Source organism: Xyrauchen texanus, chromosome 19 (genome assembly GCF_025860055.1).
Source record: "Xyrauchen texanus isolate HMW12.3.18 chromosome 19, RBS_HiC_50CHRs, whole genome shotgun sequence".
Lineage (NCBI taxonomy): Eukaryota > Metazoa > Chordata > Actinopteri > Cypriniformes > Catostomidae > Xyrauchen > Xyrauchen texanus.
In genome coordinates, this window is record NC_068294.1 from 40,517,318 (window position 1) to 40,545,001 (window position 27,684).

At 36.8% G+C, this 27,684-nt stretch overlaps 1 protein-coding gene across 1 annotated transcript in view; it reads right to left on the minus strand.

Annotated features, from left to right (window-relative positions):
• The window catches only part of thoc2 (THO complex 2), a 91,290-nt gene that overhangs the window by 36,083 nt on the left and 27,523 nt on the right, over nucleotides 1–27,684 (minus strand). The window contains exons 13-22 of the mRNA XM_052149649.1: nucleotides 27,129–27,167; nucleotides 26,597–26,727; nucleotides 26,062–26,163; nucleotides 19,312–19,396; nucleotides 15,705–15,798; nucleotides 14,968–15,048; nucleotides 14,610–14,706; nucleotides 11,254–11,371; nucleotides 9,162–9,341; nucleotides 895–1,059 (exon numbers count right to left, since the gene is read on the minus strand). Coding sequence (XP_052005609.1) covers nucleotides 895–1,059; nucleotides 9,162–9,341; nucleotides 11,254–11,371; nucleotides 14,610–14,706; nucleotides 14,968–15,048; nucleotides 15,705–15,798; nucleotides 19,312–19,396; nucleotides 26,062–26,163; nucleotides 26,597–26,727; nucleotides 27,129–27,167 — 1,092 coding nt within the window. The remainder of the gene's footprint in view (nucleotides 1–894; nucleotides 1,060–9,161; nucleotides 9,342–11,253; nucleotides 11,372–14,609; nucleotides 14,707–14,967; nucleotides 15,049–15,704; nucleotides 15,799–19,311; nucleotides 19,397–26,061; nucleotides 26,164–26,596; nucleotides 26,728–27,128; nucleotides 27,168–27,684) is intronic.

Sequence of the window (27,684 nt, forward strand, 5' to 3'; positions counted from 1 at the left end):
ATGTTATCTCAGTGATTTGGAGCATGGCATGATTGTTGGTGCCAGAGGAGCCGATTTGAGTATTTCTATAACTGCTGGGATTTTCACACAAAACAATCTCTAGAATTTACTCCGAATGGTGCCAAAAACAAAAAACATCCATTGTGGGGAAGTTCTGTTGACAGAAAAGCCTTGTTGATGAGAGAGGTCAATAGAGAACATCAGTTCAAACCAACTGATGGCCAAGTCTACAGTAACTCAGATAACCACTCTGTACAATTGTGGTGAGAAGAATATCATCATATCAGAATGCTATTCTGAGATGCAGGTTGGCGCTGTTTTGGCGGCATGAGAGGGACCTACACAATATTAGGCAGGTAGTTTTAAAGTTGTGGCTGATCGGTGTAAATACAGTCACACGCTTCAGTTGATAAAGAAATGCCAAACAATTAGAGATAAATGGTTAGCCTAAGTGATCGGACCAATTCATTGAACAATACAAAGCCAATGTGTTGAAGTAATAATATTACTATTATACAATAGTAATTATTACTAGTGCATTATAATATAATACATACTATAACATTCTGATTGGAAAGGTCCAAAGAAAGAAAGCAACTGTGTAAAAGTAAAATCAACAAAGTCTAAAGATGGCCAAAAAGAGGAATATTTTTAGTATTTGGATATATTTTAAAATGTAAATTAAGTAATTCTAAGTATTTTCTCTGGTTTGGAAAAAAAGGCATCTGCTTAATGAATAAATGTAAATTTAAATGTAGATCATTTCAAATTAAGACACTTGTCTTGGATCCATTTAGGTCTGGAAGCTGCCTTAGAAGGTTGCTGTTTATGTAGGCAGTAAGGCAGCTCACAAGAGTTTGGAACACCACTATACTGTTAAGACTGATCACTCACCAAAATCTGATGTGCGTACATGGGGCGAGATAGGAAGAAGGCGGCGTCGTGTGGCGTGTGCAACTGGTTGCAGAGGACATCGACTGACGGTACCCTCTTGATGTAGTCTTCTGTGCTGAGGTTAGATGCCAAGAAGCCACCAAACTGCACCAGGGTGTCGTGACACTTTGGGGAGGAAGCAGAAAGAGAAGCATTCATCATTAAACGTGCCTCTCCCTCTGGTCCGTGTTCATTTCCCAGCCAAATACAGATGCGCTTAATAAATCCTCAGGTCCCTCATTTATTTGGGGAACTGCACCTCGCTTTATTAAAGCCATTCATCATGGCCTCTCCATTGAAATCGATGGGATGCACAGTAAAGCAATTTAGCTGGAGCGAGACACTGGGGAGAGATTTGAGAGTAGGGTGGTGGAGGAGAGGGAGATATGGCTGGACCACTGGGTCAACCGTCAAAATGTTCCCTTACAGCTGTTCTACTGTGGGACAAAGTTAAAGAGAACTAAAAGGAAGAAAATGGTTGCCTTTGTTTTAGATAAAAGAATGCATCATATATCATTGTCTTCAAACAGTTTAGGGCAGATGAAAGCAAAAGGAGCTTTAACAATCAAGTATAACTCAACATTAGCCTTTAGAAAGCTGCGCCTACATCAGACATGGGCATTTTACGGCCCGCGGGCCACATCCGGCCCGTTGGCTGTCCCTGTCTGGCCCGCGTGAGGTCAAGTAAATTAAAACATAAATCAAAAAATAGGTCTATTTATGCTGTGCATGAAATACGGCAGTGTTGCTTATATTTTGAAAAGACTGCCATTGTTTTTTATATATATATATATATTTTATATATATTATCTATTTTATATATTTACGTAGTGGCGCACATGCGTAGGCGCAGGTACATGTGATGCTGGTAAGCTAGCCCTCAACATGTCAGTCCACGGCAAAAAGAGAAAAATCGATACAGAATGTCACGTTTTCAACAAGACATGGACTGCTAAATATTTATTTACAGAAGCCAAAGGTAAAGCCGTGTGCTTAGTTTGTGGTGTACAGGTCGCTGTGTTCAAGGATTACAATTTGAATCGCCACTACGTGACCAAACATGAGGAGAAATACAAGAACTTGTCTGATCAAGAGTGTGCAAGGGAGTCGGATGCTTTGCTAGCTAAGCTGCAAAACCAACAAGGACTTTTTACTAAACTTTGCACATCCAGAGATGCAGCTGTCAAGACAAGTTATGTCATATCCCACAAAATAGCAAGAAAAAGCAAACCGTTTTCTGACGGGGAGTTTATTAAGGAGTGTTTGTTGGACTCTGCTGCCCTAATATGCCCGGAGAAAAAGGGAGCTTTTGAGAACGTGCCTCTCTCACGATGGACTGTAACGAGGAGGGTTGAGGACATCGCGGGGAATCTGCAACTTCAGCTTAAGAACAGAGCAGTCAGCTTCGACTATTTTTCCCTTGCTTTGGATGAGAGCTGCGATGTAAGTGACACTGCCCAGCTACTCATTTTCAAGTATTTATTGCTTTTTGCATGAAGTTGACAGTTGCTTATCTTTAACATACTGTAAAACACCTTTTCAGTATTTGGGAAGATTAACATGTTAATAATAAAATGAAACACTGATGCAATTATTGTTTTTACTGTTTATTACTTCTATAGGAGTATTTTTCTACACCACAATTTCATATATTTTTACAAATATTTACAGAATATTCTTATTCTTATGAATACCATTAGTAACTAATCAAAAATATATTATTCAATGCTTTTTACAATGGGGAAAATTAACTTCAAGTTATTGTTGGTTCGGCCCTCCAACATAAGTCAGTTTTCTTATGTGGCCCCTTTTAAAAATTAATTGCCCACCCCTGGCCTACATAATCAAATGAAATACAATGAAAAAATAAGTTGTTGATTGCAAGTATAAAAGCAATGTATTTTACGTTGATTGAATACAAGTTCAAAAGTAGTTTAATACTGTAGGGAGACGGACTCCTTTATGTCATTTAAAGTGCGTGATGTAAAGTGAGTTGAAATAACATGGACTGATTGCGTCTACAGAGGCATTCATTAACAACGTCGAGTTCACAGCAGGCCCTTTAAGGTTCATAAGTTATCGTTAATCAGAAGCGTCATGCCCATATAGACTGAGGCACATGTGCCCCCTTAGATTTTGAGCCAAGAGGATTTTGAACGGATTATCTGAACTTCCAAAAAACATATTTGTACCTTGGATAATAAAATGTAATGATTATGGCATGAAAAAAGAATGTCTACGCATTGGCTGACACCGGTTCCTCTCACATACAAAAAAAAAAAAAAAAAAAGTTCATGACGGCCCAGTCGTTAATTATCAATTCCCCTATGGAGAAAATTAACAGAATTTTGACTTCCGGAACAGACTGTTGAGCTCTAGCCAGAGACAGATGTAAAAGGCTGCCCAAGTGACATCTCTCTAAAGCTGTGCTCAGAATACCTTCCACCCAGAGTGCGCTAACAACAAAATGGACATCGAAAGAAAAAGAGATTGACTTTTTTCAACGCTCTAATTAGTTTAGAGTGATACAAATCCCCTGAGAAACTGCCACGATTCACCATAAAAAATATGGTCTCTTTGTAGGAGAAAGGGAGAAAGAGAAAGGGGAGGAAAAAGAGAGGCAGAGAATATAATGAAATGCATCAGTTGCTTTCAGTTGTACAGAGTAGAAAGGCAAATTAGTTTCCCCAGGACTTAGAGGTTTTTACCATGGGATGGAAATTGTAACAACTCAATTACATTTATACATCAGAAAGAAACTAACCAAAATAACAGAGTGGTGCAATAATATTAGCATTCTCTGAATACAGAACAGACTACAAGAAACACATTATCTACGGTTTATATCAGGATCAACTCGAATGGGGAACAGATCAGTGTTGAAGCTCCAATTTATCTGGGTTGTGGTGAAATAAGATAGTTTGAGCTGACTCAAGAGTATATATATATATATATATATATATATATATATATATATATATATATATATATATATATTATTTGATTTATGTGACTAGGGCAGAAATGATTAGTCAACGTTATCGACAATATCAAAAATTTAAAAAATCGTCAACAAAAATGTTCATTGTCGAATAGTAGTTTGATCTCATTTAATGTAACACGGGATCATATGAAACTAATGATGACACGCTAGAGGAGCACTGCAGCTCGCGCCTGACTGAGGAAAGGAAGAAAAAAACAGTTCAAGTCATTTTAAATAAAATAAATAAATAAAAATTAAACTGTAATATCAATAAAGTCTTACATTGATCATTGTAGTTTGATTAAATATGACTGTAAAATGTGTATTGAAAACAAATAATTAAATAATAATCGTATTTAGACCCCTAGTGAGCAAGCTGAAGGCAACTGTGTCGAGGAACACAAAAAATAAGATGTTGGTTAATAGATAAAAATAACCTTGGGAGAAACCACTCACTGTGGGGGCCCGTTCCCCTCTGGCTAAATAACATGAATATAATGCCAATGTTAGTTATTTGTGTGCAGTGCAAGTCATAGTTTAAAATCTGTAAATTAAGCATTAAGGTCCAATGTTAAAAAAATAAACTCTTAATTTACACAGTTCAGACTCACTCCAAACAGCTTCAGGTGATGTACTGTAGGCCGCAAAGTATGCGAGAATTATACAAGTTACAAATTATGTAAATACAGAAGCACTCTTGTTGTGAAATAAAGCAGAGCAGAGCTGCCACTCCACTTAAAAGACGCAAGCATGCAAGTGTTGCTTAAGGAAATACTCCACTGTTATATCTTTAAACCATCCTTTATTAAAGTTCAAATAATAAGAAAGCAGGTCATGTAAATATGTACATGCTCTGAAACTGGCATTTCTGTGTGCTTTCAGCGCCGCTTCTGAGTCGCGAGAAGTGACCCGATCTACGGGGGAGAGGTTGAAACTTGCTGCAGCTAGATTATAACATGATGGCTGACGTAATGAATCATAAAGCATGTTTGTTGCAGTGTGTATGCGATGAAGTTTCATACTTGGAGTTGGAGGTTTGTTCAAATCCTTGATCTCAAGGATGGGCAATAATAGCAGTGATGCTTGACTTAGTAAATGCCAAAAAAAAAAAAAAAAAAAAGAAATTAACAAGTTCAGTTAAGTGTCAACTTTTAACAAGCACAATTTGTCATTTTGCATGTTTAAAACATCTATTAAGGCAAATTTATACAACTTATTAGGTTTTAATATTTTTCAGGGTGCTTATGCATAAATCATGTAATCACGCTGAAAGCATATTTAGTTTGAGAGAGGAGTCAATCAATCTCAGTGGTGATAGCCGGGCACAGGAGCCCCACATATTTCAGCTGATTGTAATTAGCACTGTGGAACTTCTTGCAAAGTGTGTAAAAAAAATAAAAACAAAAATCAAGCTAAAATTTATAATTAAAAGTTTCCCCACTGATGTCAGAAAAAAAACATGTTCCTCATTTACACCATGAGCAATTGTTTAGTCAATTTGGCATTCCGAGAAGGAATTATTTGCTAAAGGCTCTAATTTGAGACATTGAGGGAAAAGAAAGGATCGACCGACAGCATCATTTCGTAGTCCCACACAGAATGAAGCTGATGATGTTAGTTTTTAGCACCATCTGCTGTGAATTGTGACATGTCTAGAGAACACAGGGGGAGAGGAAACAGTCAATTGGATTACCCAGTGAGTAATTGAGCTATGCAGCTGCAGAACATGAAAAGCAAACTGCAAGAGTGTGGGTGGATGAAAATCACAGAAGTTTTGTACAACTCCCAACGAGAGTCTTTCCTACGGCTGATGCAGGGTACTTCCACTTCAAAACAGCTACGCTGACAATCAGAAAAAGTTTTAATGACAAAAGTTTTGTTTTATTTGGAAGACTGTTTTTTAAAGATTTCCTGTTTCAGTGGCGTACCCAAAATTTTATAACTCGACAAAAATAAAAATAAAAAAAAAACAAGGGTCAACTTTACAGTTGGTATCACTGTAAAGGAAACTGTTCAGATTTTGTAATGAAATGGATTATGAAAAAAAAAAAAGCCACAAATTTACATCTTATATGACATTAGATATCTCTGGGTGTAAATAAGGTGCCTCTGAAAAAAAGGCATTTGTTTTGTAACATTAATATAATATAACATTAAAAAATAATTTATTATAATGTCAAAATGTCTCTCAAACAAATAAAACATAATTGTAAATAAGAACTAATTACACATTCAAACACAACAATGACTAAAGATTTGCATAGCATGCAGGCATGATTTTAGTATATAGAAATGATTTTAGAAATGAGACCGCATTGTGTCTGTCGTGTACTTGGCGCCATCTCCTGGTGGTCATATGTAACATTGTGCTTCGTGTGGATTATCTAATGATCAGTGCATCCGATTTCCTGGTGTGTGGGCTTGTTTGAAAGATTATCAAAGTTATAACCAAAAACGAAGCATATAAGCAACACCAACATAACTGTCAAATACATATACTTAGCAATTACACGCTATATAATAGGCTGGATGTATTCTACTCTTTGAGAGCTTTCCAACAACATATAGCACATGGCTATTTGATAAGCTTGATGTTTTTAATGATTGCAATAATATGTACGGTGCAATTTTTTTATTTTCATAAATTATCAAAACAGACCATTTCTGATTTTTCTGTCAATTTCAAAGCGCTTGTTCAAGTTTGGTCAAAATGACTACATCCATTGTAATGTATAGCGATCAGAGCTTAAAGGGTTAAAAGATAAATTATTGAATGACCAATGGATTTGAACAGAAAGGTTATGCGTGGATCTCGCCTTTTGGCTTTTTGAAAGCTTTGTCATGACTAAAAAAAAAGTCGGGGCTAGGGCTGGGACAACGCGTCGCCGTCATCGACGCAAAAAATACGTTGACGCAAAACATGCGCGTCGATTCGTCAGACCCAAAACAAAGATGGCGGCGCCGAGCGTAGTAGCAACACGAGTGGCTCCTCAGACTATCAGAAGTGCAAGGCGGCACGCACTCGTTGCTCTAAAATATGGGAATTCTTTAATTTAATAGGAAACAATTCCGTAATATGTCGTCTTTGCAAAATGGAGATGGCCTTCCATTCTAGCACCACGGCACTGCACTGTATTTTGTCTTGAATGACACCCACAATATTCTTAAGGTGAAAGGAAAGTGTCAGAGTGTAAGTTGTTATTTGCATGTGAATGAAGATGCTTTTTTTCAGTATGTTCAACATAAATGTTGAATTCTGAATGTTTATTTTCATTATTTTTTGCTGAAAAAGCACTTTCTGTATTAGCTTAAAGCCCCCAAGTTTACAATAGTTACTGTATTCTTTCAATAGCTCTAAGAAAGGGTGGCTGGGTGACCTTTTTATTGAATGCTAGACATCAGAATGCATTATTTTGCTCTTGTACACTTTTACTTGAATTTTATTTTTTAATTTTGAGTTTAAGAAAAAGGTGAGTGGCAGAGTGTATTACTATATGTTGTTGTTATTTTTATGTGAATGAAGAATTAAAAGATGCACTTTTTTCAGTAAGCTAGGACTATGTGTTTTCAACATAAATGTTCAATTCTGTTGGTTCAGGAAGGATGCCATGACAGGCTGCTGGCTCCCACTGTCGCTGTTAATTTTTATTTATTTTTTGTTGGAAAAGCACTTCTGTATTAGCTTAAAGCCCTCAAGTTTACATTGGTTACTGTATTCTTTCAATTGCTCTAAACAAGTATTTTGGGTGACCTTTATTTTTTTTATTGAATGCTAGACATCAAGTTGTTATTTTTTGAATCTGAAAGAAGAATTACAGGAAGAAGATAATAGATTGTAAATGGCCCATTCTGTACAGCGCTGCTAAAAGTAACAGGTGCCACATGACAGCGCAGTCTATCAATGCTTCAGCAGTGGTCTGGACCTCTGCCCATATGGTTAAAAAGACTTGAGTCATTTGCTCGTCAGTTTGACTCCACTGGTCACGTGTCTTGCTGCACATGCAAATGTATAGCCAGTCTCGAAAATCATCCGGTAATTAATTTTTTATTTTTTTTTAAGCGGTTCTGAATAAGCAGCAAATAGCACACAGAGAGGTATACAAAAAAATATTCAAAAGAAATCCTGCATTCTCCATGATTCATGACAAAAGCCATGTGTGAGAGCAAGAAGCATAAGTGGGGAATGTGCAAGCTAGTTCAATTACTTCAAGCACCTTGTACGAACCCTGCTTAGACAAAGCCATTGTATGCTTCAGAAGACTTGGAATATAGTGCACAAGTCACATGGATGACTGATATAGCACTTTCATGGTTTTATGGTCAACTGTATGCTTTTCTTGTATGGAAAAGAGCAGAACAAACATGTCGTGAAACATCTCCTTGTGTGTTCATGCAAGTAAGTCATAAGCAGTTGGAACAACTTGAGTGCATAAATGACCATTTTAATTTTTAGATGACATTCATTAATAGTTTTAACTACTAATGAGCTGGAACGTCATTAATTCTAAATATTAGCACACTTAAAACATCCATTTAAATTGATCTAATAGTGGTATACAATGTTTTACAATGTGTTCTTTACTTGCATGCATCTAAAAAGAGGACCCTATTGTCAGCCTTTACTTAATTGAAATGCTCAATTTCATAAGCTGTTTCTTCTTGAATTTTCCCTAAAGGAGCTCTAACGTCTGAATGTTTGTCTATCTATATCATGGGAGGCATTTGAACTTGTCTGAGAAGTAAACAAGCATCAAACTTTTAAATAAACATCCAAGTTTTTATGAAACCCATTATTTGAGCTTTTCTGCATGTCAGTTATACAGTTAGCAGCTAATACTCTGAGGGACATTACAGCAATATTGAGCACAAGTACTTAAAGGCAACATGAAATGACATTGATGACACACTTTCATATTTTTAAAAGAAACTGGATAATCAATGAGAAAAAAGGCACAGGTGGGGCTTGATCCACTGGCATAGTTTAGGAAAGAAGATCTCTACATAACAGGTGGTTGGAAGGGAAGGGGTTAAAAAGTAAGAGGGCTTGGTGAAATCAGCAGAAAAAGAAAGTTGCTTCAGAGGCGTTTTGATAAAAGATTTTGAAGAAAGCTTTTTTTTTGTAAAAATGTTCACAGATGAAACGTTTATAGTAAGACCAAGAATGTATTAAGTAAACTGTCAAATCTGATTCCAAGATGAACATCATGTTCGAAGACGCAAAGAGAAAATTACATAGTGATCCTACCTGATCGTAAAGCTTTCCCACGAGTTTGAGATGTTTCTCTCCACCCTCAGAGAAGACAACACCATTCCTCTGCTGGGCCATCAACAAACAGAGCGGCAGCGCTAATTCATGATCCAGAAGTGCATCCTTCAGACGCTGAGATGACTTCTTAGTGTTCCTGATCTGCCCAAAGTAGCCACCCTAGAAAAACACACATTATACACCCACTATTCAGAAGGCCCTTCAAATAGGCTCAAACATCTCAATTCAACAATGTAGCAGACACAGTCAGCATGTAATTGACTAGTTACTTTGAATGTAATTTACAAAATGTATCTGTAGGAAATACAGTAAATGTAGTAAACCGTAAAGGCAAGGGAAGACTAATTCATATTAATGAGGTTAGGTTGTGGGGATGGCTTAGGGTTGGGTTAAAGTTTCTCGTACCAATCAGGCAGTGATTTCCTGATGAATATTACATCATCCAAACTGTAACCTGCTTTACTCATGAATATACAACGATCAGCCACAACATTAAAACCACCTGCCTAATATTGTGTAGGTTCCCCTCGTGCCGCCAAAACAGAACAGTTCCAACCCGCATCTCAGAATAGCATTCTGAGATTATATTTTTCTCACCACAATTGTACAGAGTGGTTATCTGAGTTACTGTAGACTGTCAGTTTAACCGGTCTGGCCATTCTCTGTTGACCTCCCTCGTCAATAAGGCTGCTCATGCCATGCTCCAAATCACTGAGTCACATTTTTTCCCCCATTCTGATGGTTGATGTGAACATTAACTGAGGCTCCTGACCCATATCTGCGTGATTTTATGCAATGCACTGATGCCACATGGTTGGCTGATTAGATAATCGCATGGATGATTGTTGGTGCCAGATGGCCTGGTTTTGAGCATTTCTGTAACTGCTGATCTCCTGGATTTTCACACACAACAGTCTCTAGAATTTACTCCAAATGGTGCCAAAAACTAAAAATATACAGTGAGCAGCAGTACTGTGGACAGAAATGTCTTGTTGATGAGAGAGGTCAACATAGAATGGCCAGACTGTTTGAACAAAGTCTACAGTAACTCAGATATCCACTCTGTACAATTGTGGTAAGAAGAACATGTCAGAATGTTATTCTGAGATGCGGGTCGGCACAGTTCGGGCAGCACAAGGGGGACCTACACAATATTAGGCAGGTGGTTTTAATGTTGTTGCTGATCAGTGTAAATGACTTTCCCCTGTCTTATTCGACTTGACTGGTCGAATGTTCAGTATTCGTGCAAACCCTACTGGAAAAACTTTATATGATCTGAACAATTTGAAATTTTTTGAAAATTAGCATTACAGGGTGCAAAGTCAAGGACTAACGTTAAATGTATACACCTATAGGTAAATGTCCCTTGTGGTAACGCATTCATTTCCTAAGCATTTTCAAGAAGTCATTGCTAGACCTCTAACTGCAATGCAAACCAGCCTAAACTAGGTAGATCTTTGACTTACACAGCAATATTGCTTTACAGACCAATAAGGTAAAATGTAACTTTAACTGTATCTCATAGAAGGAGCTTCGTACAACTGGAGTTTTCTGCATCATAAGGAGGATAAAACATTGTTTATTTGTCATATCACTCCTAAGAAAACTGCATGGATGGCACATATTCAACATTATCTGACAAGATAAATTGGAAGTTTAAACTAAAAATCAAAAGCACCAATGATAAGCACAATGCACATTATAACTAAAAGAATTGAAATGAAAGTTAAGGAATTTACTTTAAAATAAAATAAGAGAGCACTAATTAACATGTATGTCTATACATAAATAAACATCGTCACAAATGTGTAATTTCCTTGCATGTTCAAAACCTTTATAACTTTCTACAGAAATGTTCACTTTCATTGCATTTTTTTTCCAAACAATGAAAGTGAATAGTGACCGAGGCTGAAAGTCCCTTACATCTCCTTTTGTGTTCCACAGAAGTCAGTCATACAGGTTTAGAATGACATGACGGTAGTTAAGTAACAGAATTTTCATTTTAAGTGTCCAAATACTTTTCAGGGCAACTGTAAGCAAAAACAAAATATCTTTAACATGTGTGGTGTACCTCTGCTTTGAGCTGCTCTCCACCGGTCATGGCCTCAAGCTGCTCCAACGTCATCTCATCAGTGATCTCAATGCCTGCCATCTTCTGCACCACCTCCTTCAGGATCAGCAGGTCAAAACTGACAACACAAAACACGTTTAATTGAACCAATTAATAATTTAAGCCCTTGATAAACAGGAAGCTGCTCTTCAGGAGTTTTATGTACCTAATGACCCAGGCCATTCAAGAAATTACATAATAAATTACAAATAAACTCCATTTTGTCACACTTTATTTTGCCATTTAAACAGAAACAATTGTAATCAACTTCTATTCTACTGAATAATAATACCAACATGTTCGCATATATGCAGACCTGTCCAGATCTATACATTATCCAGATAATCTCAGCATTAACAGTCAGTCAACACTCATGTGTCAAACTGTGGGCGGGTTAAAGACGTTGAGGCAATGTTGAACACAGTGCTGAGTAAGGGACAGCTTCACATAACTGCCTGCCTACACACATCTCTCAGGAGTCTTCAAGAATAACATACACATCATTAAAACATCTGTTTCTAATCATGGAGAACTGTCCACAGAACAGCTCTGCGTACAACAGAGTATAGAGAAATATGCTGTTATTTTAGCCTCGCTAAATGCTGTGAAATGAAGCTTCAGAACCCCCTAAAAGTCTCCTAAATGTATTTTTATATTAGTTTAGAAAGTGATTTGAGTAACAGCATTACAAATGTATATTTTATAGTTGCAAATACCACAATATATCCCAACCATTTATAAACTTCAGACTTTGGTTTCCTTTAAGGTTTTGGATACAACGTCACCATTAATTGGTTCTAACTATATTGTCAAGTAAGGTTGTCCGCTATAGATGCACTGATAGCAACTTCTTGGCTGATTAAATTTTTTTGTAAGTGTGACCTGCAAATACTGATTTTTGCCGATTCCGATTTTCTTTCTATGAACTATAATTGACAGCATGTACAAACAAATATCTACTTTTCTTCAATGCAAAATTTTTTTTTCATAATAAAATAAATTATTGAACATCACAATTTCCCCCAGATTGCATTAAGTTACAGGATCTTCTCACACTTAAAGTGCTCTGTGACTGGAAAGAGGTAGAATAACAATTAACTGAAAATGAGTTGCTTTATATAACAAAACAGATGTCATTTTCCACCATGTTTATAAAATGGACCCTTTTCTCTTTTTTACTTGTCTCACAAAAATCCAAAGATTACAAGCCTATGAACAAAAAAAAATAAATAATAAAGAAAGAAAAAAAAAAAAAGTGTACAATACGCTCAACATAGGCATTAAGCTTACATTAGATGTCCAAATATCAGTTGAAAAAATTATTGCTGCTTACGGATCGGCTTGTAACAGGCTGCGTGTGTGACAGGACACGAGATTAAACAACTCTAGCAACACGACGTCAGAAAAGTACCGCCTACTCGGTATTGTGGATTTTGGGCTGAGGAATTTTAGCAGATTTCTGAAGCCTCTGTCCTCAACTATGGAGAACGACTGGTCATCCAGGGCCATGAATTCCATAATTTTCCTCGTAATTGCTTTGGACTTTTCGCTGCACATACAAAGGAAATATTGGAGCGGCTGCTAAGCTCTGGCTAGCTTTAGCCGCTTTCCAATTTTTAGCTTCTTCAAACTGTGCATTTTCAGCTGGGTGATGTTGTAATTTTCGAATTAAGTTTGTTGTTCCGAACATTTTCATGGTGGTTCCTCAACGGTTTATTTTAGCCTTACAATTATTAAAAATTGCGAACTTTGTGTCTTCTTCACTCACAGTGAAGAACTTCCACGGCAACGACATGTTTACATGCGGCTGCGAGCGTGAACGTGGCTGTGACTTTATTGCCTGCACCGCTGGCAACAAAACGGAATTGCAACGACGCGAGACTGACGGCCGGTCACCGATCAGGGCAGAGCATGTGGAAAATGAGTCACAGAGCAACCACAGAGCATGTGGTTGATTGGTGCATCTCTATTGTCCAAGGTGGTAAAATTTAAATTAAAAATACAATTGTAACATCTAGATGAGCTTGCATGTATCAAATTCGCAGAAACGTGATCTTTGGGTCCATGTCGATTTCATACATATTTGAAAAATATTTATAGCATTTTCTACTGGTTTAATAACTTTGAAATGTCAAGTGGTGTAACTACCAAGTAAAATATACTAAAATACTTTTCTTGTACACGTGGCGATATAAAAGAAATGTTAAATTTTTTTTTTTAGAAAAAACAAAATACCACTATATTACTTACACCGTCAAAATTGCCCGCCATGCGCATGATATAGTCTACCCACATTTGGCAGGTGCTAATTTTATACCCTGTACTGCTATTTCATATATTTGGTGACCTTCCATTTTTTGGTAATTTCCCTATGTTGTCGATCACCTTCTGTCAATGAGTGTTGCAATCGGCATTAGGATATTTCTCAGATATTGCCGATATCCGATTACATTGTCCTATCGACCAGCCCTAGAGTAAATCATTATTTAAAAAAAAGGTTTAAGTATATTTTCAAGGTAAAAAATATTTTAACAAATATCATGAATTTTTAAGTCATGAATTTCAAGACAATTTCTTATAGTGCGTTCAGAACAATGGCGTCGAGAGTGTCAAATCGACCCAAGTTATTCATTTTCTATGGCAGCTAGCACCTCTCGACAGCGAGAAGCAGCGCATCTGTAGCAGGCGCGTCAGAGGAAAGTTCAAGTGTGGGCAACATTATGGTAATGAGCTTTGACATGGTTCGGCAGCAACCTATTGGAACATAGAAGTACTCCACTCTAGTGAAGTCGAGAAAACACAACAGTGTAAACTTTGGTTTCCACCAAACATTCGTTCCGAAGACAAAATGGAGAAACAGATTATTGCCGTGACGGGTTTTCCAGTAATATACGATCTGTCCCTGATTGCTTACAGGGATATATGTATTTTATTTTGTTTATTTTGGTAAAACAACAAACCATAATTTGAATTACTTTCTGACATCGATCGACTGCTTACTTACACATTTAAAAGATTTAATGAAGATACACGCTACCTGTGATAGGTCGGCTAAATATAGTTCCTCAAATTTTCCTCATTCAATTTAGACTGCAAGCTCACAACACAGTATATCGCTACACCTTTGTACAATTTTTTAAAAAGGAAACTTGTCAGGAATTTTTAATGGCTGGTTTGACTAAATTCAATCCGGTGTAAAATAGAGTAATGCTGAAAAAATACCTTTCTTGTCAATACTACACCTACAGTCTGTGTTACAAACTGTAACATGAAATCAACTTTAATAGTGTTGTTTAAACAAAGTTAAACACACATACCTCTTGCCTGCTTTCAGCTGGTTGGTTACATACTGTAGAAGACCAGCCAACTCAATGGGATATTTCCGGAAAACAGCTCCACAAAGACTTGCGAGACCTGAGGAAAGACGCCAAGACAAAAGCATAATATTAACATAAGCATTTGCATTAGAATCTGTAAGAGGGCAAGACAAGAATGTCATACGGCCGCATTTGTGCTTCAGATTGGTTTGTGGAAACACTCAAGCAGCAAGGCCAAGCTGTTTAAAGAAATGACATTTCACGTCCATTAAGGATGTCAGACGAAAGGATCAATTTATTCAGCATCTCGACATATCAAAGAGGCTTTTCAGAGGAAGGGAGGAAATGCGGCACTCACTCTGTAACCATGATGAAATGGTTGTGTCATCGTGTTTCATCTTCTCTTTCTCTGGGTTGGCTAAAGCTTCAATAATGCAATCTGCCCACACGGTCAAGGGTTTTAGACACACCACGGCTCGCTCTTTTCAAGATAACAAATACGCTATAAATGGCAGACACTGTTCAATCTACTAATCACATACAGTGCTAAAGTTTGAGTCCACGAGTGAAAATGCTTTAGTACAAATATTTTAATAACAACTTGTATATTACCAGCAAACCAGTTTGAGAAAAAGGTTGAAAATGTACACGATTTCCTGAATAAGTATTTGTTCTGCCATACCAAGAATTCAAAAAATGTATGTACATTTCTTAATGTTTTCTCAAACTATTATGCAGGTCATATTATTTGTATTTAAAATATTTGTATAAATATTAGAGTACAATAAAGAAGCATTTTCACTAGTGGACTATTTTTGCACCTCACTGTATTCAGTCTTTGTTTCACATTCAATAGAAAATGTAATCTATATTTCTCTGCATATATACAAAAAATGCAAAAACACCTAATTTCAAAAGACACAATGTCAATGTCAATGTTGGTAACGATGAAGTCAAGGTGAGCGATTACACACTATTTTAATTACATACAAATAACTGGAGTTTTGAAGAGATCAGCAAGTTCCTGGGAGAGTTGTAATTAGTGGAGGGGGAAGATTATTATAGAATAAGACTGTAATTATAACAAAAGGATACAGGCCAGCACATCATAGTTGAGAGACGTGAGGTATTTAAGAGAGTCCACCACAGGAGTTATGAGGTTGTCGTACCACTGGATCTGAGAGAGAATCTGAAAAGAGAGACAAAGATAACATTTCATGAGGATTTCATTTGTTTCCATTTGGTAGTAATGCACTACTCGGTTTAAACCCACTGAAATAAGTACTATTCCTTCAAAAACATATGTCATCATTTACTCATCATCGTGTTGTTCCAAACCAATATTACAAATAGGCAGCAAGTTAGGGTATAAGAACTTAAGTCACCTTTCACTTTCATTGTATGAAAAAAGCAGTAATGAAAGTGAATGATGACTGAGGTTGTCAGTCCCTAACATTCTGCATAATACGTCCTTTTATGTTCCATGGAAGAGTCATACAGGTTTGGAAAAACACTATGGGTTCCAATGCATGTTAAGTGCAATCGACAGCATGTGTAGCATAATGTTGATTATTTGATTTGCCCCTCATTTATTTAAAAGTAGCAAAAATTACAGTAATTTACAGTCTTGCAGTTACAGTAAGACACTTTCAATGGAAGTGAATGTGGCTAGTCCATAAAAGTTCAAATAAAAAAATAAAAATACACTTGTATACAAATTACACTTATATTCTCTGAAAGCAAGTTTAAATATCTTATATGATGCTTCTCAAGTAAATGTATTTTAAGGGATTTTAGAGACGTTTAAATGGAAAATAAGACAAAAACACTTCATAACAATAAAAAGATTTAAGTGATTTTTTACCGCATTAAACAATAAGTTTGACCTTCATGATCGAGCTGTTCTTGTGATCTGTTCTGTGAAGATTTGCACTATATAAAATTTGGAAGATCAGACAGACCCTTCTTATCCGAGCATGCTACACAACTCCTTGTCCAAGCTCTTGTTATATCTAGACTGGACTACTGCAATGCTCTTCTGGCAGGACTTCCGGAATGTACAGTCAGAGCTCTGCAATTGATCTAAAACGCGGAGGCACAATTGGTTGTCAACGAGCCTAAGAGAGCGCACGTCACAATTCTCTTCATCAAACTGCAATGGTTGCTTGCTACTTCAAGTTATGTGCCAACCAAAAGTTTCTGATCAGTGGGTGAGCAGCGCCTTGGGGTGCCATCTGACAAAGGCAAACAATCACTACCGCAGAAATTAACTTCAACTGTTCCTCACTGGTGGAATAATCTGCCAAACACAACCCGAGCAGCCACCTTCAAGAAACATCTAAAGTCGCATCTTTTTATTAAGAGCTAGACCCAATTCTACTAATGCAATAAATGCAGTTTCTTCTTCTTGAAAAAATTATAATAATAAAATAACAAACATTCTTTCACTACAGTCTCTTCCCTTCCACTCTACTTTTCCTTCTCAGAACAATTTAACAACATTGTATTACAGCACTTATTACTGCCACCTTAGGATGAATCATTTCTGTTGAATTCCTCATTTGTAAGTCACTTTGTATAAAAGCATCTGCTAAATTAATACATGTAAAACAGGTGATTCTTGGTGCGGTCACAGCTTAAAAGACTACTCAGACAAACTGGATGATTTATTGGCTGATGCGATAATTTAAAATACCAAACATAAGCTGATTTATTGGTCGAACCCTACATATAACAGATGACATATGAGGTTAGTATGTGATTTACATCATATGGCTGTACTTTTGAAACAAAATAAATTTGAATGCTTATGGACTGACCTGTTTCACTTCCATTGTATGTGCCCTTCTGTAACAGCGATTTTTTTTCTTTCTTATAAACGTGGGACGAGTCAATAATTTTTTTGGTAATCAAAATTATGCTACAAATGCTGTCGATTGAGCTTAACTTGTATTGAACATTTGTTCTACTGGTGGGTCCATGGGAGGAGCTATATGGTAAGCCATTTTATCACTTAAAACACTGAAGTCCCTGGACGCATAAGTTTAAAAAGCTTAGAATCTGAACCTCACACACTTTTGCATTTAGTTACATAAAATAAAGGCTACATTGCAGAAATATTAAAATGAATATAAAAGTCCTTCACATTGCACTTATATAAACAAGTCACATCAAATGGAAACTCATTCTCAGGGAGGTGACAGTTATTTTGTTGCCATAATACCACAGTTTTAATTATTTTCAAAAATATCAGCGAAATTTTATTTTGGTAAGGGTTAAAATGTAAACGTATCTTTTCTGTGCTGACCACTGATATGTCACAAATAGCCTCTAACTTGACATAAAAGCTTACCTTGGCTAGTTATCTTTAAAAATGACTTAAAGAAATTACTTGTTTGTTATCTTGCTTGAAGGAATAATCCAATTTTGTGTAAAAAAAAATTGAATTAAATATTAAGTCTGGTAGATAAAGTATGAGAAACAAATCATCAGCAAAATAGGTTTCCATCTATAGAAGATGAAATGTTACACATTATTGTAAAGCTGTGATTCTCTGCTTTCCAGTGATACATTGATGGGCTTATAGACAACTCAGAAGCCAAGATAAATAAAACATTGTGGAAGCTCTCTGCACTTAAAAAAAAGAAAAGAAAAAGACTTGGGTAACACCAATGTGAGGGCTAAAATGCATTAGAACACCACCTACATTTCAGATCAGTATAATGTGATAGAGGAAAAAATATTTTTTCTATTACTTGCTACCATCCAGTGGAATCAAATAAGATGATTTGCTTGAAAATAGAAGACACAAAACTGAAATGGCATGCTTTTACACTTAAGACAATATATACACATATATATATATATATATACACACACACACATTCATACATACATACATACACACATACAAATATATATGTTTACATTAAAACTTATTTATTATTGCAATCATTTCATAAAATACAGGGTGGTTATCTGTAAAAATGAGATTTATTTTTTATTAAAATAACATGGAGCTTTTAAATGCGAGTGTGAATCCCTGCAGAGTAAAGAGGTTAAGAAAGTAAACAGGGTTAATTCTGATTTCATGTTTAACTGTAGAAAGAGTTTGCAAATTAAGTAGCACTAAAGGTGGTAGATTAACTGAGACGGGCATGGAAAGATTCAGTCCTCTGCCAGATATGGAATAATACAGCCTTTGCCCGAGCCAATCTCACCACAGAATCAGATTTATTTATTTTTAAGAAATGCTAATCAAGTCATAGTCTTGCCAACATCAGCCACTTCCAAACCTTTTCTTATCAATACACGAGAAGAAAACTCTCAGCACTGAAGACATGCACAGCATGAACAGTGACAGCAGCATGAGTTTCTTTATAATTAACCCCACAGAAAGGAGCTTTTGAAGGAAACTCTCAGTCACACATAAAGATCTGTCAAGTGTGGTCAGAGCAACCATGAATGGAGATGCATGTAATAACCTCTAGCCTGGTGACTAATTCAGCCTAAATTGAGGCTCACGCTCATGCTTTCATTCTCATGTTGGGCATTAGGCCACATTTATGAGTTTAAATGTGTGCTTTTTAATCTCAGGAGCAATGAAAATTTATGGCACACTTTGGATTTTAAAGAAGCCTTGTAAATGCCCGGCATTAGTCGAACGGACAATTATGTCTGTCGTGAGCAATAAAATACTCACATAATCAAAGAGAATGGTGGGGTTACTGTGGCTTAACTTCCCAATCTGCCGTCCGGAGGGCTTCACATTCTCTTTAGTCAGTCGCCTGGGAAAAAAACGAGAAACAAAGGATGAAACGTTAAAATGAGTGAATCAGAAAGTGTGACACAGGTGGACAGAGTGAGCGCATAAGTGGACCATACATGCTCTCTTCTCTCGCTATCAAGAGTAGAAATGAGCAGATATAATCAACCAGATCAATTAATTGGCACATATTGGATAATTCTGATTACTACATTACCTTGGCCAATTATCCGCTATGTGTCGAAAATATAACCACATCCTTATAAACGTATAATAGACATTTCATACACACACACACACACGAGAGAGAGAGTTTTCAATACATTGTGCATTTAATTCCAACTTCTCAAATGAATTTTTACATTGACATTAAATAGTTTTTACAGCTGTCAGAATTATCACGTTAATGAATGCAATTTATTTTAAACATTTAACGCATTTATCGTTACAGCATAAACAGTGGTGTAAAGGGTGGAACCTTTGTAATGTCTCCACCTGGAGTAATTGCACTGATGCACAGCACCACAGACCTTCTACCAAGGACAGCCTACAAGCTTAGCATATGCAGCAGCCCCATAGACATTCTATGGGCGGAACAGTCTTAACATGCAAAGTTGACCATTACACGCTCTCCAATGACAGAGCTGCGGAGGTTGTGATCTCCTTAAATAAAACATCTCTGGAAGCACTTCCCTGTCAGTGATAAAAATGGAGAAAGGACCTCTTAGCACTATTTGTTGTACAAAACAGCCCAGATGGGACTTGTGACAGAAATCAAATGTTGTTCTCAGTTATGTCATACAATGGCAGTTCGTGAGACACTCATCCATACGATTACGAGTTCTGCAGATGAAAATGCCTTGTTGATGAGAGAGGTCAACAGAGAATGGTCAGACTAGTTCAAACTGACAAAGTCAGTAACTCAGATAATGGCTCTCTACAATTTTGGTGAGAAGAATATCATCTCAGAATGCTATTCTGGCATGCGGGTTGGCGCTGTATTGTGATGAATATATTTGTACAAAATATATTTTTAGCAATGCTGCAGCTCTGGATATCAAATATATAAACAAACCAATATAAAAGCATATATGCATAAATACAACTGCATTATATGTTAAAATCTATAATGTATAAATATATATTAATGTATTATTACACACATGCATATATAGGCATCAGTAGAGGTTAACATGCACATATGTATATTTGTAGAGGTTTATTATAAATGAAAAAAAAACAATTCACATGGGTTTGGAGCAACATGTGGGTGAGTAAATGACAACAGAATGTGCATTTTTGGGTGAATTATTGCTTTAGGTGTTGTGATTCTAGCATTAATTTCCATGTTAATGTTATGACAGATGACAGAAGCCCTAATGGTGAGAGTACTGAGAGAGTGGACGCATTCTCTGTTCCATCTCTCTCATGTTTTATGCGTCTTCATGCCTCAGCACCGATTTCTCATTACACATGCCAACGGGAGTGTGATGGACTGTCTCACGTGAAGTGCGCATCTCTCGGGTCGTTCTATTTTAACGCTTTTAATTGCAAGTGCATGGGGGTTGTGCTTTCTGCAGACCTGCTATGTCTGAAATGTGGCACAAAAGGGCCAATTAAAAAGTAAATTAATAAAGTAGCTGGGGGAAAAAACACTTGTGGAGGGCAAAGTGCCAATGCTGGCATTGTGGAGTTAAGCTGGTGTGTAGCGCCGACAGGGGCTGCAGACCACTCAGCCATGACGGTGTCACTGGTCTTAATAAGGGAGCCCTTGTGTGTGTGTGTGTGTGTGTGTGTGTGTGTGTGTGTGTGTGTGTGTGTGTGAGAGATCCTGTGCAGTCGCCACATCACATCAGGTGGCCTAATTGGTTTGCTTATCTTCAGGGCACAATGAAGAAGGGGGGAAAAAAAAAAAAACCTTTAGCCTTCACAAAATTAGCAAAAATCACAAACAAATTTCACTGAAAAAGTTTCTTTTTAAAATAATCACTATAACCGTGCGTTCACACCAGAGGCGGCGAGAGCATCAAATCGACCGGAAGTCGTTCATTTTCAATGACAGCCAGCGTCTCTCGGCAGCGAGAAACAGCGCAGCGAGTCTTGGGCGGCGTGGGCATCAGATGGAAGTTCAAGTGCAGTCAACATTATGGTAATGAGCTGTGACGTGGTTCGGCGGCAACCTATTGGAATATAGAAGTGCTCCGCTCTAGCGAAGTCTAGAGAACATAACTGTGTAAACTTTGGTTCCCACCAAACATTCGTTCCGAAGACAAAATGGAGGAGAAACTAATTATTGCCGTGGCGGGTTTCCCAGTAATATATTATCTGTCCCTGTTTGCTTACAGGGATATAAAACAACCAAGACCACAGTTATTATTACAAATGTATTTTATTTTGATAAACAACTATAATTTTAATTACTTTCTGCCATCGATCGATTTCTTATTTTCACATTTTAAAGAGTCCATGAGGATATACGCTACTTGTGATAGGTCGGCAAAATGTAAATGGTCGACATGTCTGGATGTTTAAATTGCGGCCCCTTTAAATATAGTTCACAAAACAAAGCATTCTGAACAAACGTTGCCACCTATTTCAACTATGTCAGAGCGTCCACGAGCGTCCTCGAGCGTTGAAGGGAGGGCAGCCCGAACGAATTTTGACGCTCTCGCCGCTTCTGGTGTGAACGCACGGTAACTAAAACCAAGAGAGCTGACCTGCTGAATTCATTGGTTTCAGCAACTTAAAAGACATGATTCTGGCCTAAGGATACAAGTGCACTGCTTGCATAAGGTGCTTTGCTGTCACATGACCTCACTACATTGCACTTTTAATTCAGTCATCCAGCATTCCGGTCAAATAAATACATTTGAATTTTTTTATTATTTTAGTGTAAAAAGATCTCACATTTTTATATATAACAAATGAGTCACGATTTTAATGAGTGGTTCGCATTTCCACTCTGGTCCACTTTGGCAGATGTGCAGTATTACAGTCATCCGGGTATTCCACGCATACCACAATTCTGCTTACTGCACACATACTGCATTATTCCAAGAACCGGTATTTCATTCTGAGCATACCGCATGCGTCTATGAATTCGGCATAAAGGAAGCAGACTGCATTGAGCTCGGAGATGAAAATCTAATAGAGATTTCTGAGGCACACTGCTGATTGAATAACAAGATGCTCTTCTTCAGTCTTTCAGCTTTAGTGCTCACAGATCCTCTGTAGCAGCACTGCAGTCAGTCTCACACAGTACATCACCTGCACCTCACTACAACTCACACACTGCACTAATGTCTGTCTGCTCATCTCACAGCACAACACAAAACTGAGTCACAATTTAGCCATAAAGAACTACTATTTAACCAAATTTGACCTAAATAAGGATTCAAGAAAAAAAAATCACTACTTCAAAATGTATGGTTTAAACGTATGTGTATATATATATATATATATGTATGTATATATATATATATATATATATATATATATATATATACACACACACACACATACACACAAATTGGTGGCCAAAAGTTTGGAATAATGTACAGATTTTGCTCTTATGGAAAGAAATTGTTACTTTTATTCACCAAAGTGGCATTCAACTGATTGCTGTGTATAATCAGGACATTACTGACGTGAAAAATTACTATTACAATCTGGAGAGAAACATTTTTTTTAGAACTTCTTAAACTACTTCAAAGAGTTCTCATCAAAAAATCCTCCACGTGCAGCAATGACAGCTTTGCTGATCCTTGCCATTCTAGCTGTCAGTTTGTCCAGATACTCAGGTGACATTTCAGCCCACACTTCCTGTAGCACTTGCCATAGATGTGTCTGTCTTGTAGGGCACTTCTCACGCACCTTACAGTCTAGCTGATCCCACAAAAGCTCAATGGGGTTAAGATCCATAACACTCTTTTCCAATTATCTGTTGTCCAATGTCTGTGTTTCTTTGCCCACTCTAAACTTTTCTTTTTCTGTTTCAAAAGTGTCTTTATCTATGCAATTATTCCTTTGTGATTCCAACATTTGGCCACTAGTGTGTGTGTGAGATATATATATATATATATATATATATATATAAAAATACATTTTACAATTACACATTTTTTTTATATCATCATGTATATCCAAACTTCATGTTAAAATGAAATATAAAATAATATAATACATCCTAAATGTAATGTTAAATAAGAAAATATTCTAAATTTAAATCTAAATGTTAACCAAATCTAAAAAGTAAAATAATTCTCAGGAACTAAAAAGGTGCACTCAGTAATTTGTTTCCTAATTTTAAAAGTTTGTCTTCTAAAACAATGAATAGTAATTTTTAAAACGTATGAAATCATGACCACTCATATGAGATGAAGAGTTCAGTCATATCAGTAACATTATAAATGCTCTATTTTTGTACATGGAGCAGGGGCATCTCATTGGGTAGCAGCCATGTTAGCATCTCATGACCAGTTGAATACTACTAACTGCTCTGTTATTGGACACTTTCATTCATGGAGTAAAATAATACTGGCTCACTGTGTGTGCATAGTGACTTTAAACAATGGCAACTGAAAACCACTTTGTTTGACTGATGCAGCATCCAGGCCACTAGGTGTCAGTGTAAGCCCATGTAAGCCACTTCAACATACTTGAAACAAATTACTGAGTGCACTTTTAAATGTTAAGAAAACAAAATCTAAATTAAAAAAATTCTAAAACTTAGAATTTATCCAAAACTTAATAAAGAGCAAATTATAAATCTTAACATAAAATATAAAAGGTTAACAAATCTAAATGTAGATTTAAAATTGTATAAAATGTGACTTTTGAAAGCTACACCGTTTAGAAAATAAAATAGTAAATGTAGCAAAATTTGAATATTGCCAATATAAAACACACACACCCTTGAAACAGACCACATGGACCCCATTAAAGAGTTTAAAATTTTCCAACTTACAAAAGGTGATAAAATCAGCAAAGTAAAATGCTGACAACAGGTGAATAAGATCAATACACCAAACTCCACATTAATGTGTGACTCCACATTAAATTAAGCGCAGTTGTCAAGGCATAACCTTTGTCTGAAGTCAGGTTTAATATGTCAATTCAACAGTTGAAAAACAAAAACTGCTTGCGCATGGTATAAATAAGCACCCAATGAGAGAGACTAAATGGTTGAGATCGGTCAGACACACAAGAACTCAACTCGGCCCGTTTGACAGGTGACCTTGAGCTTACCTCTCTTTATCCCTGAACACTTTTGACGTCTTCAACCTCAGCTCGTTCTCTGCTCGCTCCCTCTCCATCCAATTATCTTCCAAAATATCATAATTTATTCAACACTTGAAAAGGAAGTAAAGAGTCTGATGCAGCAATTCTGCAAGCACTTTCAAATAGCTCATGTATATGCACAGGGGACTGAAAACATATACACACACACATACAGGACAAAATAGGCAGGGCTCAAGGAGATTTTACCTTGAAGTCATGCTGTTCACTAGTCATGCAATGCAACAACCTAATGATACATGACTAAGCAATGGCATATTGCCTAAAGAATATGCTTGCAGTCATTAAAGTGATTAAAAGTATATAGAAGTAATCGGCATTCCAAATCACTATAGCGAAAGTCATTTTTAGCAAAAGCGTATAAACCTTTCAAAGCAGACCTACCATGGGCACCAAGGTTAAACAATATGCTTATATAGAAGCCACAAGACCATCTGATTTCAACTTTTTTTTTGTTGGTAGGTTTAATTGCAGAATTGTTCAGTGAAGTACTACCCACAATCCAGAGGCAAAATCCACCAATCAGAGAAGTGAACAGGAATTGCAGCATCTGAGGAGGCTAGCTACGTAACAAAATAACACTAGGTGCCTCAGATGCGGCAAGGTTTGATGTCAATGGCGACTGGTTATATCGTATTGACATCAAACCTGATGCAACACGTCTAAAGGCGCTGTCACAAATACCTTTGCGCTGCAAAATTCCACAGGTGAAATACAGCCATCTCAATGGGAATCTGCACGATCATGAATTTTACACGATGCCCCTCGCAAATTTTTCGTGGAGTTTAAGTTTGGTGAACTTTCCATCTTTTATCTTTTTAACTTTGAGCTTTGACCAATAGGAAGTTTCTTGGTTTGGCAGTGACCTCTGACTGGGCAGTGTTTCGTAAACAGCTACACTGAACATTCGCAATGGACAAGGAAATAATTTTAGCGTGCCAGTGGAGAGATTCTTTTCAACTTCACTCTGCCAGAGTATGAAGTGCAGCACTAAAAAGAGGTATGTGTGAACGCGCCTTAATTTCAATGAATGCCGACAGCGTAACACGATTTTCAGTGAACGCCACAGCTGCAGAGGACTTGGAAAATAGCACACGTGTGATATGGACAGATTTATGGTGCTTTTCCATTTGCATTTTGGAGCTTGATGGCTCCAGACCTAATTAAATTTCATTAAAGCGTCCCGCCCCAACTCATGCCATTGGTCGAGTCAATGTTGTTGTGTCTCATGCGATGGGTCCCTCAAAACAGAGGAATTGTCCTAGTGCACCAGAAAATTAAACTTTTGTGCTTCATAAAGGAAAAAAGTCAGATCTGAAAAAACATAATAGCGAGCAAATTACTGCATTTAATTTTTAAGTCAACCATTCCTTTAAGTAATATACTTACTTCATGATGTATTTGGCTCTATCTACTGTCTGAGCCTTGATCTTCACCAGGAGTGGATGATTGCCGTATGTCTCATTCTTCCACTGCCCATACAGCCGATACCTAATTAAACAACACAAATACATAAAATAAATTCATGAAAGTGCTCTTTAATGTGCATATGGTGGAATTAACCTCAAAGAATATAGGAACGTCATGAGGGAATAGCGATTGTAGAATGTATTACAGTAGTAAACACGGCTTCATGTTCAGCTGATATACAAGCACACACAACAATCATTTGATGCAATGGCTCCAATGATGCAACAGCTCATATTACACATCCCCTACTATGTTTAACAGCTTACTGCAGATATTGAGGGATAAAGTTGTTGTTTGGATTTCTTCAAACATAAATCTGCCCTAATGTGGAAACTGGAAGATAAATTACATTTTATATGTGTTACTATCAAGTTGAGGGTTGCAGCTCCCAACAAACCATTTGTTTTTGTTCTTGTGCATGTGTTCATATGAGTCTCTGATGAGCTGACAGTACCTGTACTGATACGGGAAGAGTTTGAAGAAGCCCCAGATCTCCTCTGACATACAGGCATTGCACTCCATGAGCGAGAGAGACGGCAACAGCACCTGATCAGCGATACTTAGAAAACAGCTCAACAGTGTGTCCTGACAAAAAGACAAACAGATATCCATGACTTCATACACTATACAATCGGCTCTTAAGACTCAAACACAGCTGCACTGCAGGAGAGATGCTTATAATCTATAATCTTCAGATTTAAGTCCTTCATTACAGCATCATTTCAATTATGAGAGCTAAAAATGTATTGGTGTGATCTCTTGCTGACAATGAGTTGTAGAACTTTAATGCGAGAGATATATATATATATATATATAAGCTAATTATCGAGATATCTATGGAATATTTATGGAACAGGCTGAAAAATATTAAGATACAATTTTTGTAGCCACATATCCCAGGCCTATTTCCAAACCACTCAAGATAGGTAAAACTTTATATTGCCAATCTGGACTTCCAAACTTTCCTTGGCTTTTCTGTGACTCACCATTTTGTCCTTTGAGTCTTGCCTGCTTTCACTTTGGTACTGTGACACAGAGAGAGAGAGAGAAGCAGAGACAATACAGGTCAACAGCCACACAATAAAGTGAGACTGCAGAGCTTACACGTTACATCAAAGACCTGAAATCAATGACCTTAAACTCTGCAATACACCATTATATTCTGTCTAATAAAATATACCAAACAAGAACAATTATCTACATAACTGATGTACAGATGACAATTAAAGGATTCATTATATTCCACAAGTGTGTGTGGCAGCACTACAAAAAAACTGGAGGAAGAACATCGATCCATCTGGCTGTCAAAACAACATTTTCTACACAGAATGTAGACATACTGAATTATTTTCACATTATTCACAGCACAGATATCCAATGGAAGTAGGGTTGTGCCGATGGACAACAAATATTGATCTTGACATTGTTAGCTTCTTGTCTTTTTTTTACATGTCTTACACTGTACATTTAGATTCAAATATTTTATGGTGTAGGCTACAAGAAAATAGCCTTTATTAATTAATTATTAGTAGTTGTAGTGTC